This window comes from Bos indicus x Bos taurus, chromosome 9 (assembly GCF_003369695.1).
Source record: "Bos indicus x Bos taurus breed Angus x Brahman F1 hybrid chromosome 9, Bos_hybrid_MaternalHap_v2.0, whole genome shotgun sequence".
In the NCBI taxonomy this organism is placed as follows: Eukaryota; Metazoa; Chordata; class Mammalia; order Artiodactyla; family Bovidae; genus Bos; species Bos indicus x Bos taurus.
In genome coordinates this window covers 38423377-38438741 of record NC_040084.1, presented here as the reverse complement: position 1 = coordinate 38438741, position 15365 = coordinate 38423377, and the positions used below count along the sequence as shown (strand labels likewise).

The following is a 15365-nucleotide window of genomic DNA, read 5'->3' as shown; positions in this document are numbered from 1 at the left end:
AGGTGTCTGAATTCCAACCAGCCAGATTGGAGAGACTTTGTGAACATGTGTGGCATTGAATAGAGACCTCAGAAAGGTCATAAATCTTAGTAGGAGGTCTAAACTAGCAGTAGACTAAAAACTAACATACATGAACATTAACAAAGCTTAAAAATAAGACTTGAGAGAATCAAGGTGACTCATGAGTAACTTAATTATCTGCCAAACAAAAAATTAAGATGCTGTAAAGGAAGAGAACAAAATCCATTAAAGGAAATTGCCCAAGGCTGGGGAAAGTGTGATGGGAATGGAGAAAGGAGTCATGAAAAATTCCTCCGAGCTCATACAAGGCTGGGAATAATTTGTGTTTCAACCATAGTGGAAAGATCATTTAATGATATATCAGTTAGATACTGCCTCAGTGGGGGTGGGTCTAGAGTGGAGGATAGCTCTGGACTGAAGGCTGCTCTGCATCTGCCATAACAAAGCTTAAACTGATTCCAAGTAACTAAACTGCATCCAAGGAGGGGAAATAACCTGCCCATCCCATGATTTGGCAGATTACCAGGCTTTCACCTATAAAACTCATCTACAACTCTACCCACACCATCCTGCCCCCGGTAGTATCCTCTGGGAATGGTGTCTTCTGGTGCTATGAAGTTAATAAATTGAGTGACCTTATCCATGGTAGCCAACATTTTTGTCTACTTTTCAAGACTTGAAAGGTTACTAAAGACTTGAGGGAACGCTTGTCTCTCTGATATGATATGCCATTTTTTCCTTGGAATTCTCTCTATGCTAAGTCGCTTCAGTCATGTGTGACTCTTTGCAACCCTTTGTAGCCTGTCAGTTTCCACTGTCCACAGGATTCTCCAGTCAGGAATGCTGGAGTGGGTTGCCATGGCCTCCTCCAGGGATTGTCTGCATAAATTCAGGTAAATCAGAGATCCGTAGGGCTCAGGGGCACCCAAGTTGGGAGTCAGTATCACTTTTTCCTTTTTGAAGATTGCCAAGTACTTTATAAGTGATTGCCTTGGGAGGCAAGATGAGAGGGTAACTTTTATGGAAACCTTACTTTCCTGAAATTTATTCAAAGAATATTTATTGAGCACATACCTACATGTCAGGTACTGTTCTAGGTTTTTACAACACATCAGTGGGTAATAGACAAAATTCATGAAACCTGACATGTAGGACAGTACCTCTATTGTTGCCTTTCTTTACACAGACTGTGTGTGTGTGTGGTATGTGGTACGTTGGGGGCATTGTGGTTTTACTGCTTATACTGAAATGACCTCTCTGAGCCAGTCCTAAAGAGAAGGGATTGGCTTCACGCCTCAGTGTGATGAACCTGAACTGTGTATTTACTGCTTTATGGTCTTGGTTGAAGTCTGTATTCACCGATTAAGGTAAGCAAAGACCCTACTTAACACCCTGTACTGCCATGTTACATACAAGGAAATAGGGCCCAGGGAACAGAAATAGCTCAGTGTCTTCTGAGATATCCCTTTACAAACTGTGAGCCCAGAACTGAGGCGGTTCTTAGTGGACAGAAGGTGTGTGTGGGCTAAGTTGCTTCAGTCATGTCTGGCTCTTTGCAACCCTTTGGACTGTAGGTGGATATATATTGTTGTATGTTTATAGAATGAGCAGTGTGTGTCTATAAATGTGTATGGTAAACACTTAAAACCACTTCTAGATGAGATCATTTTTGCTTCAGCTTTTATTGCTATGTGCTCGATACTTTGTGTTTTGCAAGTCACAGTTTCATGAGAAAATGTTCAGTTGTTGGAACTCATCTTTTCATACCACTCCATAATGAAATGTTGCTTCACTGTGAAGCTGTTGGAGGGTACCCTCTCCCAATCAGCTATGGCCATGAGATAAGGATGGTAGGGTACAGGCCCGAATAGGGCTGCTCCTTCAAACCGGGGCTATGGGAGGCCTCATTTTGAAGGTGCTTTGAACAGGCAGGGGTCATGAGTGACAACCAGTCAAAATTACTCCGAACATCCATCCATGTTTCTTTATATGAAGTTCCAATATACTATGATTAAAAGAAAGGACAACTGCTCCCTAGACAGAAGTTGAGAGAAGATGGGGTCCCATCTAAGAACTGAATCAAGCTTTTATAAATGGTAAACTCAAAAGTTTCTGAATGTCATTGTAATTGTAGAGAAGATATTAAAAAGAAGAATTTTTGTGGTTCTAGTCTGCATACATGTGAGTCTGTGTACACACCAGCTGGAGCTACTGGAGGTCCAGCCAGTCTTCACCTTGGCTGGTGGAGTTGACTTTGGGCCACTGCTGAGAATGAAGGGACAGAAGGGCCCTCTAGGATGTCTCAGGAAAATTTTGGAAAAAGAAAATGGCAGGGTGTTTCAGAGCTACTGCCTCCTGCTTTGATCTAGTGTAGGAAATACTGTGAGGGCTTAGTGTGTTTGAAGCATTGGTTCAACCTATACTAGTTAAGGCCCTACTGGATTCAGTCTTTAGCCCAGAAACCACATTAGCCCAGAGCCCCTTAGCTCTCAGAAGGTTTTGTTTGGTCTGCCCAGTGTTTTTTGTCATTTTAATTGCTGTTGTTTTTAATTAGTTACTAACTGAAAAATCAGGCCATTTCAACCCCTCAAATTTCACATTTCCATCTTCTTTTGGAAACTTTGGCCCTTTAAGCCTTGTGTTCTTCTATAGTAATAATTGGCCGAGTACCTGCTGCCTTTCTAGATGAGCCTTGGCAAGTGCCCTTTTGATTTTCTGTCAGACCCAACCAGCTTCACTCTTATGATACCTTTCTGGCTTGGTAGGTGGTTGAGTTTGTGACTCCAGCTTTGGAGACCAGCTGAGGGTTGGCCTCAGCTGGATGGCAGACAGTCCCCTGGAGGCAAGAAGGAAGGGGACACTCATGCTGGCTCTGGAGGTAGGCAGCGCTCCTGTTACCAATTCTGGCTCCTCAGTCTAGCTGAATGACAGCTGGCACGTTATTTAACAGTTCTAAATCTCAGGTTTCTCACCTGTAAATGCTGCCTTGTAGGATGTGTGATTATCAAGTGAAACCTACTTCAATTTACCTTATTGTGAGGCTGGCACTTAGTAAGTCCTCTGTGAGTAGATATTAGCTATTTTCACTGGTCATCATCATCATTATTAATGTATCAGAGACATGAGGGTAGTAGGGGAATGTAAATAATTACATATATATATGTAAGAGATTATTTTATTCCCTTAGTAATTCCTCAAAACATTTTATACTTCCTCCCCATACCCCCGTTACTCCTCTTACATACCTTCAGTCCTGTTGATATGAGGGCCTATTTTCTCATTTTGTCTTCAATGCTGATTTTCTTTTCATGTATAATTCTTTTATTTCAGTTTCTATATTTTAATATCCTATGAGCTAGTAAAACCAATTTTTCCTTTTCTAGATTTTATTACTATATATACCTTAATATGATTATAACATTTTATAAATAAGACTATTTGTGTTGCAGGTATGTGGGGAAAAACTTTTAATAAAAGGACTTTTATACTTTAAGTGGATGCGTGATTTTGTCTTACTCTTTGCTATATAATGTCCTTCATGATTCCTACAAAATGCACTGTAACAATATCCTACAAGAGCCTCTCCTCACACAATTTTATTTTTCTTTTAAGGAAGTAAAGGGAAAAAAAGTAAGCATTTATTTGATTGAGGCATCCTTTTTTTTTTTCTTATCTGGAAACAAATTACCATTCTGATAATTTGTTAGAAATTTATTAAACCTTGATAAGCCTAAAATATTCTTGCTATCCTGATAGACCAAAGTGGTAAAAGCAAATCTGATCATCTAATTTAGGTTTTATGTAAATCAGTAAATCTTTTCAGGATAAAGGAAGTATACTAAAGACAGTTTGGTTTAAGTTTAATGTTACCATCTCTAAATGAAAGAGGAATCTGAGGATCTAGCCACACTTTAAAAATATGTGCCAGTGTTTATTTAGAATCCCTTCTATTTTATTAGAAACAGGAACAGGAATTTCACCAGCAGGAAGTTATAAAATACAGGTAAGTTTAATGCTCCTTTGATTGTTATCCATGGCAGACATCTTGGATCCAAGGTAAGAATCCAAGTAAGAAATAAACATCCAGTCCCTGATGACTCATTTAAGTCCTGCTCAACTAGATGAAAGCTTCTACCGAGAGGAAGCACTGCCACTCCTCCTGGCTGGCCTTGTGTTTCTTTCAGTGCTCTAAAGAACTTTGTGCTTGGATGGCTCTGCTGTGTCAGGCTGCTGGACAGGAGTTGATGCTCACGGCGCCGCTGACCAGGGCTGCTTTACTGAAGCTCACCGGGCGCCCGTCAATCACAAAGTGACGGATGCAGCCTGTGAAGGGTCTGCCGGGGGCCAAGCGTGGTGTCAGTAGAGACTCTGGAAAAAGAAATGAACACCAAGTTTGCAATCGAGGCATCCCAAGCCCAAATACTACTTTGTGGCAAAAATACATGTCATAACCACTTACATTATCAAGATGATTTACATGTCAAAGATGGAATATAGTAATTTACTTATTTTTTTAGGAACATTATCTGCTTTTGAAGTAATATGAACATGTAGTAATTTTAGAGTTTTGAGTATAATTCAGCTGTGTATTTACCACTGAAATTTACCACTTACAAGTAAAATCTCAGCAGTGAGTTTTCAGGATTTGCTTATGCTTTTTACAGTTAATTTCACCTGGGCCTCACTAATTTTGTATGGTTTACTGAGACAGGAAAGAAAAGTCAGCTTCCAGACTCTTCTTGGAACTGGTTAATGTTTCTGTTTAATTTGTATCATTACCCTTCATCCTTAATCCTCCACATTTTTGCCAAGCTCATAAAATATAATGAGAAAATAATGAATTCAAATAAACTAAATTTTAATTTTCCTGAGCTCTCAGGGTTTAAGAACTATAAATAGGATAAAGATAACTAGCCTAGTCTTTGTGTGGGTACAGGTGCCCTGGGGTATGCCAGAGGAACTTTCTCCCCTTATCTTAATTAGAGATCTGGAAGAAGCCTTGTGCTTATTAATTGTACAGACACAATTAAATGTGTTGAAATGATATAAGCAATATAATTTAAAGCAATTTAGGGAGCTTAGGAATATCATGAAATTAAAATCCATTTAGTCAAAGTTTATTATTAGGTACAAAACAGCTATGTGAACAGTGGCAGATAAAAAGATGGAAAACACTCAGAAATCAGTAACTTGGGAAAGAACATAAAAAAGGACAGCAAGTTAAATACCATTAGGCAGCTGTAATAAGTTTTCTAAGCAATGTAGATTAAGAATATGCAGAAGCTTTGTTTATTGAAAATCACTGAAATAGTATTTCATATTTAGAATGATAAGCATCAAGTTCTAGATTTGGAAGGGGCCTAAGAGGTCAATTCCCCTTGTCTCTAGATTAGTATGACTTTTTGTCATACTTTTGTCATTCTTCAAGACTGTGCAGTGTATGTACATCATCAGAATAAAGAGTGAACAGGAAAGAATATAAGGGGTAAAACATCTCTTTCTTCTGTTCATTTTAGATACCAGTTTTAGAACATGGATTTTGACTCTGCCCAGGCTTACCACTGTTTGGTTCATGGGGGACAAATTCTAGAGGAAACAGTTCATATAGAAATTATGGTTTGCATAATTCACTATACAATTTATTACAGTGGTGGCAAAGTGCCCCAGAACCCTAAGTAATTGATTAATAAAATCAACACATGATTTTAAGAGCAAACATTTCTCAGGTTGAAAGCTTGACTATATACAGAATAATGCAAGATATTCAGCAGAGGAATACATAGTTGCTAACTCAAAAACTTAATATCTAATTTTGATTTTTAAACGATCATACAATAAAGTTGAATTTTCTGATACAAACTTCATGAATTTCAATGAATTAACTCTTTGTTGATAGAAATAGTGTGTTACCAGAGCTCTGCCTGGTATAAGAGCACTGGTTGGGATTCTAAGATTTCAGTACACACAGTGGTTTTGTTTATGCCTAATTTCCTTTAGTTATTCTTTTTCATGCCCCAGTTTCTGATGTGATTTTAGTGGAGTTAATCTTGAACAGCTCAAAAATTATGTAATTAATGATGTTCAGCTTAAATTATACTTTTTGTCCTAGACTTGCTGCATGATCTGTAGATGGAATTAAAAGCTGCAGTGGTGCAGGCTGGTGGGTAGACCTCACTGGCCTTGCTAATTCCTGTGTGCTGGCTCATTAGCTCAAATTTGCTATTCATAATATGTCTCAGGTAGGCAGAATTTGGCTTCAGGTGGATCCTGCCCAGCCAGCCTGTGGATCAAGTCTTGTAGTGAGAGATCATGGTAGTGTGTCATGCTGGAATGAGACTCAAAAAACCAGAAATCAGAGAGATAAATATGTGTCTGAATGATGCAGTAAGCACTTCGGGTGCAAAGTGAAGAACAAATACTGTAACTTCTGTAAGGGAGGGCCATGCTTGTTTGGTCCATCTCCTGGAGCCTAGCACAGTGCTTAATAGACACTCAGTATCCCAGGCGGTGCGAGTGGTAAAGAACCTGCCTGCCAATGCAGGAGACATAAGAGATGCAGGTTTGATCCCTGGGTCAGGAAGATCTTCTGGAGAAGGGAATGGTAACTCACTCCAGTATTCTTGTCTGGAGAATCCCCACGGACAGAGGACCCTGGCGGGCTATAGTCTATTGGGTCGCAAAGAGTCGGACATGACTGAAGTGAAAGCATGTACATGTTTGTTGTGTGAGGAAGTCATGCTCTCTGGAAGCAAGAAGTATGCTATTTAGCTTCAACAATATTCTGCAGTGAGTGCCATAAAAGTGATATTCAGGGTGGAGTGGGGTGGGGTGTAAGAAGTGTGAGTTGGATCCTCAAGGTCAATAGGAGTTAAGTTGGTGGAGAAGTGGGAGAAGCAAGAAAGAAGAACATTTTCTAGAAATTGAGGCCTTTTGCTCTTGTGTGAAGGCCTGGAGCAAAGTTCACTACTGAACATTCAGAGAACTGCAAGCCCCGGGAGGTAGGGGGAGGCCCTAGAGCAAGGGGGCAAAGTGGGGAGAGATAATCAGGACCTTGCATGCTAGGCTGACTTTGATCCTGTAGGCCTCTGGGAACCTGCAATATTGTAAACTATGTTGTGATCTCCAGGAAGAAAGCAACGTGCAGAAATGGAAGGACTGACAGCACCCTCTTCCTCACTGTACCTGCATGAAGTGCAATGTGGTCTTTGCCAGTATTTCAGAACTGAAGCCTGGAGCAGGAGGAGAGGACTAAGGAATGGAGACAGGAGTGGATAATAGAAGTCAAGCAGAAAGACTGCTTTCTGAGGGTCTCCTATTGTATCAGTGAGTTGTTACTGTCTATACTGGCATTTTGAAAAATCCACATTACAAAGCAGAGGACTGCTTAGTTGCTACTATTTTGTGAGTACCCAAGACTGGATGCTTAATCTTTCTCACTCTGTTGGTTAAAGCATTATTTGCCTTTACATGGGTCAGTCTAAAATAGTATAGTTAGGATGCAAGGAAAAACTATGTTAAGTTTTTCCTTTAAATCCTCACCAAATGCCAGTTGTAAAAGCTTGGTTTTTCCCTCATGCTACCTTTATCATTCAGGTTTCCCTACTGAATGAAGTGTGTGAAATAAACACTTTCAACAAAAGGTCATGGTCCCTGCTTTAGAGGCTAAAAGTAATTGTGGGGGGTCCATAAGTGCCCCATCACCATCTGGGACTATCCACCATTCTTGGCAGATGACAGCATTGATGTTACTGATGATGTTTACAGAACTGCAGCTGGGAACCTCTCGCAGGGAATGTCACTATGTAGGAACAACAGAACTTATGGTCTGCAGCTGTTTCCACGTTTCACACTAGTCCTGGACGGGAAGAACTGTGTATTCTCTTAGTGTGGAAGAGGAGTAATTGTCATCAAACTTTTAGTCTTCTAAGGTTCTCAGATCCTACAGCAGCAATAGCAAATGAGTTTTCTTTGTGTAAGAGAGAAAACAGTGTGTTTCGCTGTGTGTATGTGAGAGGTGTGTGTAAAGAGAAGAGAAAAAATTCAGTAGACACAGCAGAGGGAGAGTAGTATCTACTGTTTAGCATGCTGCGTGTGGTTCTTATCTGTTACTTTGTTTTGATCCTCGGATGTGCTGTGTGCTTCGTAATTGTCAGTATACATTTTCCTATGAAAGGATGTGTGTGTGCTCAGTCGCTCATCATGTCCGACTCTTTGTGACCCCAGTGACTGTATCTTCCAGGCTCCTCTGTCCATGGAATTTTCCAGGCAAGAATACTGGAACGGGTTGCCATTTCCTACTCCAGGGGATCGCCCTGACCTAGGGATTGAACCCACATCTCTTGTGTCTCCTGCATTGGCAGGCAGGCTATTTACCAATCCGCCTCCTGAGAAAGTCCCCTATGAAATGACATTGTATATAAAATTCTTGGAGTTACTAGGTGAATTATAAAAATACATAGCTCTTAATACTGTAATAACAGTTATGAGAACTTAAGTGTTTTTTTGGATTTGGAAACTCGTCACTTTAAATAACTCTTACCTGGAACACCTCCAACAAACACAGGCTCCCTGTGATCAACTGGTTTTGGATTTAGGGGTCCAACCACGTGGTTCACCTCAGAGTCTACATCCAACTGAACCACATTTGAATCTCTAATAACTGAAATACAGGGAAAAGAGTGGTCATAAGTGATATTGAGGTGATTAATTTTCACATGAAAGGGAATAATTTATAGCAATAGGTTTTATTTATTCCAGAATAAACCATACACTTCCCTCTAATCACTGAAAACATCAATGTCTAACCAATCACTGTAAAATTTTCCTTTGAAAGGGAGACTATTTAGAATACTCTTTCTGATACTTTTTCTTTGCTTCATAAATAATGCATTATTTAAACAACTCCATAAGACTATTCTGGCAGCATTAATATTTTCAAATCACATGTGGATTCAATATACAAATTTTAGTACATTAGCATTTATTCTCTTTTCTTGACTACTTTTAGACTGTCAGTTATTACCTATTCTGTTGTATAAGTTATACAAAGTTCTTTCAAGTCATCATGTCAGAGGTGGGTGTATAGGCTCACTTTATCAGGGAAACCCAGGACACACAGCTTTCCTCACCTGTAATTCTGTGCCATCTGCCATCACAGAGACTCTGCTTGGGTGTCACTGAGGTGGAAAAGTCTCTGATGCCATTGTTGACTTTCACTATGACCTGCAAAAAACAGCGCACATTGTGGAATTTCATTTCATTTCTCCTCTTTGGGATAAGATGAGATTTCTTAGATTTACCACAGGTAAGCAAAACTTTGAACATCCAGACAGTAGCTTTGCAATTTGAACACAAGGGGTCACTGTTCAGTAGACTAGAGGAAATGTGTTCCTCAGAAAGAGAACAAAATAAAGACACCGGAGAGAAGAGGGGGCAGAGGAACAGTAAGATAGCACAATGAATTCCTTTAAAGATGGAATGTGCTGTACAAGGCAGGTAAAGGTACTGAGGAAGAGCTGGCCTCTAGGGCCAGCTGCCTGGGCTCATACTCGAGCGCTCCTACTTCCCTCACTGTGCCACGTTTCTCATTTGCAAAATAAGGGTGATAACTGTAGTACTCACTTCACAGAGTTATTGGGATTAAAGGAGTTAATCCATATAAGGCATTTAGAATAGTATCTGACCCACACTAAGAACCATATAAGGATTTGTTCTCATTGTTATATGGTTTCATAGAATATACTGGAACTCAAATGAAAATCAATTATATTAAGTTAGGGGCATTGATGAAAATATGCTTCATATTTATTTGAATACTCTCATGAATGTTCTTTAGTAATATTTGGGGATGAAAGTGGTGTTTAATTATAACAATTTTTTTTTATTTTTAGCAGCTGAAAAGAATGTATGTATGGTATGCATACATATTATAGACAAATGAACATTTGCTGCTTCCATTTGTTGTAAAAAATTCCTCTTCTGATTCTTTTATTAAAACTTTTTAATTATTGATTTTTTTGGCTTTGCCACAATTTCATGGCTCTTTGCTCTAATCAAATTCTAATCAATTCTCAACATATGAATCTGAATCCAAAAATTACCTGCATTTAAATTTTATGTTTTAGCTTTCCTGTTGTTTGTTTTTCCCCTCAGTTAGGAAAGATCGATGAAATGATTCTGTGAAATAAAACTGCTTCAGATCTAGAATCCAAGGTCAGAGAAGACAGACTTAAAACAATTCTTAACACGCTACCTGCCCATTTTTCATGTGAACATTTAGGTATTCTCCATTGACACTGTGGCCGTGAACAAGGGTTCCGGAACTGCTTCTGGGACGGACTTCAAATGCAATCTCAAACTTCAATCCAATATTGAAAGACTCATCTGTGGAGAGAAATACTATTAGTTCTCAAGAACAGAAACCTAAATTTTGTAACCATGGCATGATTTTGTAATTGCATATTTTTGTATCTCTTTTGGAAAGTTTGATACATTTTTCAGTAGGTAAGTAGAAAGTGTCATTTTCCATGTCAAACACACTGGAAGCTCGGAGCAGGTCTGGAGTACGGGGTGGAAACAGCATGCTGAAAATACGTCATGGCTATGGGAGCTCAGGTGAGGAAAAATTGATTCCAACCAGCAGGACCATTTATTATTTCAAAAGTGAGAAGCAGGAAAGAGCTAACTAGGAAGAACTGGTCTGAACACAAGTGCAGAGTCTGGGACGTCTGGAGAGCACCTGGAGAGGCCAGTGTGGCTGGACTGTCCTTGCCCTGCGAGTGAGGGTGGAGCGGGGTGAGTAGGGAAGGCCAGCAGGAGCCACATGGGGAAGGGCTCCAGGGCTCCAGTAGGGAAGACAGACTTTATACTGCAGACATTGACCATGGGAGCTGACTTGATCAGATCTGTATTTAAAATAATTCTTAAAAGAGATCACTGGAGCCAGTGCTGCAGAGCATTTGGGAGGAAAGACAAAGTAAGAACAGCAAAAGCGGTTAGGAGCTGTTTTTGCAGTGATGCAAGAAAATGAATTCTTCTTAAGAACAGCCGTGTTCACTCCAAGAGACTCACCGAAAAGCTGGGCATCTTAATAGTGTTCACTTCACGTGGCTTCTTATAGATCAGTTTTTAAAGTTTTCCTGCTATTAATGTTTATTGAGAACATAAATTGTGCAGGTTGCTATGCTTTTCAGGCCGTCTAAACCTTTGAGTTCATTTCACTGAAATTCAATGAAAGGCAGAGGAATGTGCCTGTTGGTGTTTTAGTAGAGGTAAAGAAGGAGAAAGGAAAGTAAAATCGTGAACTAGACACAGAGGAAACATTGCCTCCAGTTATTCTGTCGGACGTGGGGATGGGTTAAGAAGGGATAACTGCTGCTCTGTCAGGTCTTTATTCAGGGCATGTTGAAGGCAGGAACATTCTCCTGTCTTCTTTCTCAGCACCTGTTCTGGTGCCCTCCTCACACCTAATGGTTGCTCTGCAGAATGCTGTCGGAATGGACTGGATGGTGATTGTGTGTAGTCTGTTTAGGATTTTATTTCCTTATTTTTAGAACCATTATGTTCCATCACTTGGCACAGGGACTGTCATACCAGAGGCACACAATGAAAACTTTGTTGAGTGAGAGTAAGAGTTGAGAATAAAAATCCAGAAAGAAAATTTTTTAAGGATAGCTTTGTCTGCTGGAGTTGCTGGAGACGGGAGGAAGTGGAACTTTCCTTAGCAGGAACAATGGGTGCTGCTTAGAAGGAACAGAGAAAACAAAACCTCAGTGTGTGAGGTAGCCAAAAGCCCACACAGGTTAGACCACGGTGCAGCACAGAAAGTCTAAAGGAGCCAAGATGGTCTATCCCCAGAGGTTTGGCAGCTGTGGAGAAGCACTGGCTGGGGAAAGCAAACAGGGATTGGCATGGTCCATGTGTCTATTTGGACGGCAGCAGAGGAGAAAGGTGGTCCTTATGAAAAGTGACTATTTTCAAGGGCTGAGTTTGCTATTCTGGTTTTTAACTTTGGGCCCAATATCCCTGTTAGCCATCTCCAGGAAAGAAGTATTTCATGATTCACATTTTAACATAAGTCATTGTTACCTAGGACCACGTAACCTCCTTCTGTTGAGAAGTATGTTCCTGTTTCCATTGGACCTTCGAAACAAGGAGTCACACTAAATGTCTGAGAAGCAGAGGTGATGGAGGCCCCATTGAGCTGAAGATTGCTGAGGCAGCCACTGAAGCTGTAGACCGAGTTTATCTGAGAGGAGAAGGCATTTCTTAAAATCCATTTTCTCAACACTCACAGACGCACCAATGAAGGGATTTGTGTCCTGAGAGGAACCTAGTAATTTCTTGCCCTATTTGTTTTAGCTATCTGAATAATCGATCATTTTCCAGATTGTTGCTTTTTAACTAGATCTTTGAAGCTAGAATTTTGTATTAGGTAATAATAGCCTACTGTAATTAAGGTACAAAAATTTCAACATTTTTCACAACAAGGTAAATTGCAGCTGTGGTTTTCAAACTGATTAGAAATATTCTCATTTGTTTTCTTCAAGAAAGACAGCTGTGCCCTAGATCACCTAATGCTGATAAGGGCTAGCAAAGAACTAAACTGTTAAATCTACCATGGTTAAATAAACAGCAGAGAATTTGCTTTATTGGCTTGTGTTTGAGCATTTATCATACCACAGGACATGAAACACGGGCCACTTTAGATAACCGATTTCACAGTTTTAGAAATCTTTCTTTTAAAGAAGCTGTCATGGAATTGGGGCTACTCATCTAAAATAAAATTAAATATGAACATTTCCCCCCATTTTTGCTTTACACACACATATTAATAGATCTTTGTTGTTGTTGTTTAGTCACTAAATTGTGTCTGACTTTTTTGCGACCCTGTGGTCTGTAGCCTGCTAGACTCCTCTGTCCATGGGATTTTCCAGGCAAGAATACTGGAGTGGGTTGCCATTTCCTTCTCCAGGGGATCTTTCTGACCCAGGGATCAAACCTGAATCTCCTGCATTGGCAGGCAGATTCTTTACAGTGAGCCACCAGGGAAGCCATTTAATGGATCTTAGAAGTGTATTCTTTGTGTTAAAGTCAAACCTGTATTTATATTAAAAATAAGCTTAGTCCTTTGATGCGTTCCTTTTTTGCTAAATATTTTTGAAGGTCCAATATTTTAAACTTTTACATTACAAAAATAATGTTGTTTTCTTCTACCATATCCTCATGTCCCCCAAGGGGTAGCCACATTTCCTTGTACAATTACAAATTGTGTGTATGTGTGTGTGTGTGTAAGAAATGAAGATGAGATCATAGTTTACATAATGGCCTGAAAGTTTTTCTTTTTAACCCAATAATATATAATATAATGACTTGCTTTCTTTTTTGGGTAATTTTTTTTTGGGGGGGCTGTGCCATGCAGCCTGCAGGATCTTAGTTCCCTGACCAGGGATTGAACCCAGGCCTGGGCGGTGAAAGCACTGAGTCCTAACCATTGGAGCACCAGGGAATTCTCTTTTGGGTGTTCTTTAAGACTAAAAGCATGAGTACTTGCTGAACAAATAAGCATGCCCTTGAGACATAACTTTTCATGACAGTTTATACCTCTGAAACATTTTTCATCTCACCTCTACCTTAGAATCAAAAGGTTACTCCAGGCTTTGTGATGTCACAGGGTGGACAGACAACCATAAAACAATACCCACTTATGTATCCCGTCTCCAGCCAAAGTACAGTTTTACTTTTGCCAGTTTTCTAATCGTGAAGCGAGGGCTACATTAAACAATCTTTCAACTCTAAAGGTGGATGGCTCTACCTGATCACACCTGGCTTACCTGGACATTTTTCACAGCCCTTCCAGGAGCCACACCTCCCAAATAAATAGGACCCCTGATTTTCCAGTCAGCTCCTGTAGGGGGAAGACTTTCTTCTAAGACTCGAAGCCCATCAATTATCATTCGGCCGCTGCTCTTTTCCCGAATAAATATCACCTTGATGGAGAGAAGGACAACAGCGTATCTTTAGTACATCCAAAGCTTAGTGGAAAGGCTGTGCTGCTTCTCCTCCCAACTGTGCTATCATTTGCAGTGCTGCGGAAGTTCTTTAAACAGTGGTCCTTTCACCAAAGGTCAGGAGTTTGTCTCTTCTTTTGAAGCCTGATTTAAAGTTACAGGCTTAATCTCTGAATACAGCTTATGTTTAGCAGAGTTCTCTGTCCCAGCTGGCAGCCTACATGCTCTCACTTCTAAATTTAATTATAATTAATTGTAATGCAGCTGACATTGCTTACTTTCCCACTATACACACAGAGAGAATTGCTTTGATATTTAGGTTGTTCTACCTGTTGTATCCTTTCTTCCCAGTAATACAGCTGACATTGCTTATTCTTCCCACTATACACACACTGAATTGCTTTGATATTTAGGTTATTCTACCTGTTGTATCCTTTCTTCCTAACAGATTTACTCTATTTTGTACCTTCCATAGCTTAGTCTATGAGACACTCAGCAATCATAGAAAATTTAGAATATTATAGGCAGTGGAATAAAACCCAGTCAAGTGAAAAATCCTTATAGAAACCAAACTTCAGCTTATGCTGACCACTGATCTTTTGTTTAAAATAACTGCACTAAAAATAGCTGATCTGTCAAAAAAATTATACTCAGATTATATTTCTTTTAAAATAATAAGCTTCAAGATTTTTGTAATAAATTAACGAAAGTTTCTGAAACTGAACTCTGAACATATAGCAATAAAATTTGTAAATGGATGTTTCTAGAGAAACCACTAGTGGGGTATCAGAATGGTGGACATTTGCTGATAATAATATTCTCTGCCTTCAACTTACATCATGCCACAGTCCATCATTGTATTTCTCCTGGCTTCTAATCTTCAGTTTCTTGTGGCCAACATTAAACATGAAAACCAAGCGGCCATGGGCTAAGAACAGAGTCATGAAGTTATTCTCTTCTTGATCTGAGACATAGAAAATCATCCCATGGGAGGAACGTGTTTTCAGACGAATGGAAAACTGGGATCTGGTAAATGAGAAGGAAAAGCTTACCACTTGTCAAAGAAGACTGTGATCTCTAACTTCCCAAGACAATACAGTGTAAGGAAGAATAAAGCCATCTGATCTAATCCCAAGCAACATTACTTCTAATTACATCTTATTATTATTGTGAATATGGGGTAAGCACTGCTAATTCAAAAATGTAAATCCTCCATTTCCTCATACAACAAGGATAAATCCCACATTTAAGAAAGTGTTGTTTCAATAAATGCTGGAGAAAATGTGGAGAAAAGGGAACCCTCTGGACTGTTGGTGGGAATGTAAATTGATACAG

The 15365-nt window shown here is 39.6% G+C and overlaps 1 protein-coding gene across 3 annotated transcripts in view; it reads right to left on the bottom strand.

The window, feature by feature from the left end:
• Positions 1 to 3931: 3931 nt before the first annotated feature.
• LAMA4 (laminin subunit alpha 4) overlaps positions 3932 to 15365 on the bottom strand; it is a 148097-nt gene continuing 136663 nt past the window's right edge. For all 3 annotated transcript variants that reach the window (XM_027551173.1, XM_027551174.1, XM_027551172.1), the window contains 7 exons: positions 14867 to 15056; positions 13854 to 14009; positions 12109 to 12268; positions 10274 to 10404; positions 9150 to 9243; positions 8561 to 8680; positions 3932 to 4389 (listed from right to left, as the gene is read on the bottom strand). In XM_027551173.1, the coding sequence (XP_027406974.1) occupies positions 4244 to 4389; positions 8561 to 8680; positions 9150 to 9243; positions 10274 to 10404; positions 12109 to 12268; positions 13854 to 14009; positions 14867 to 15056 (997 nt within the window). In that variant the 3' untranslated portion in view covers positions 3932 to 4243. The remainder of the gene's footprint in view (positions 4390 to 8560; positions 8681 to 9149; positions 9244 to 10273; positions 10405 to 12108; positions 12269 to 13853; positions 14010 to 14866; positions 15057 to 15365) is intronic.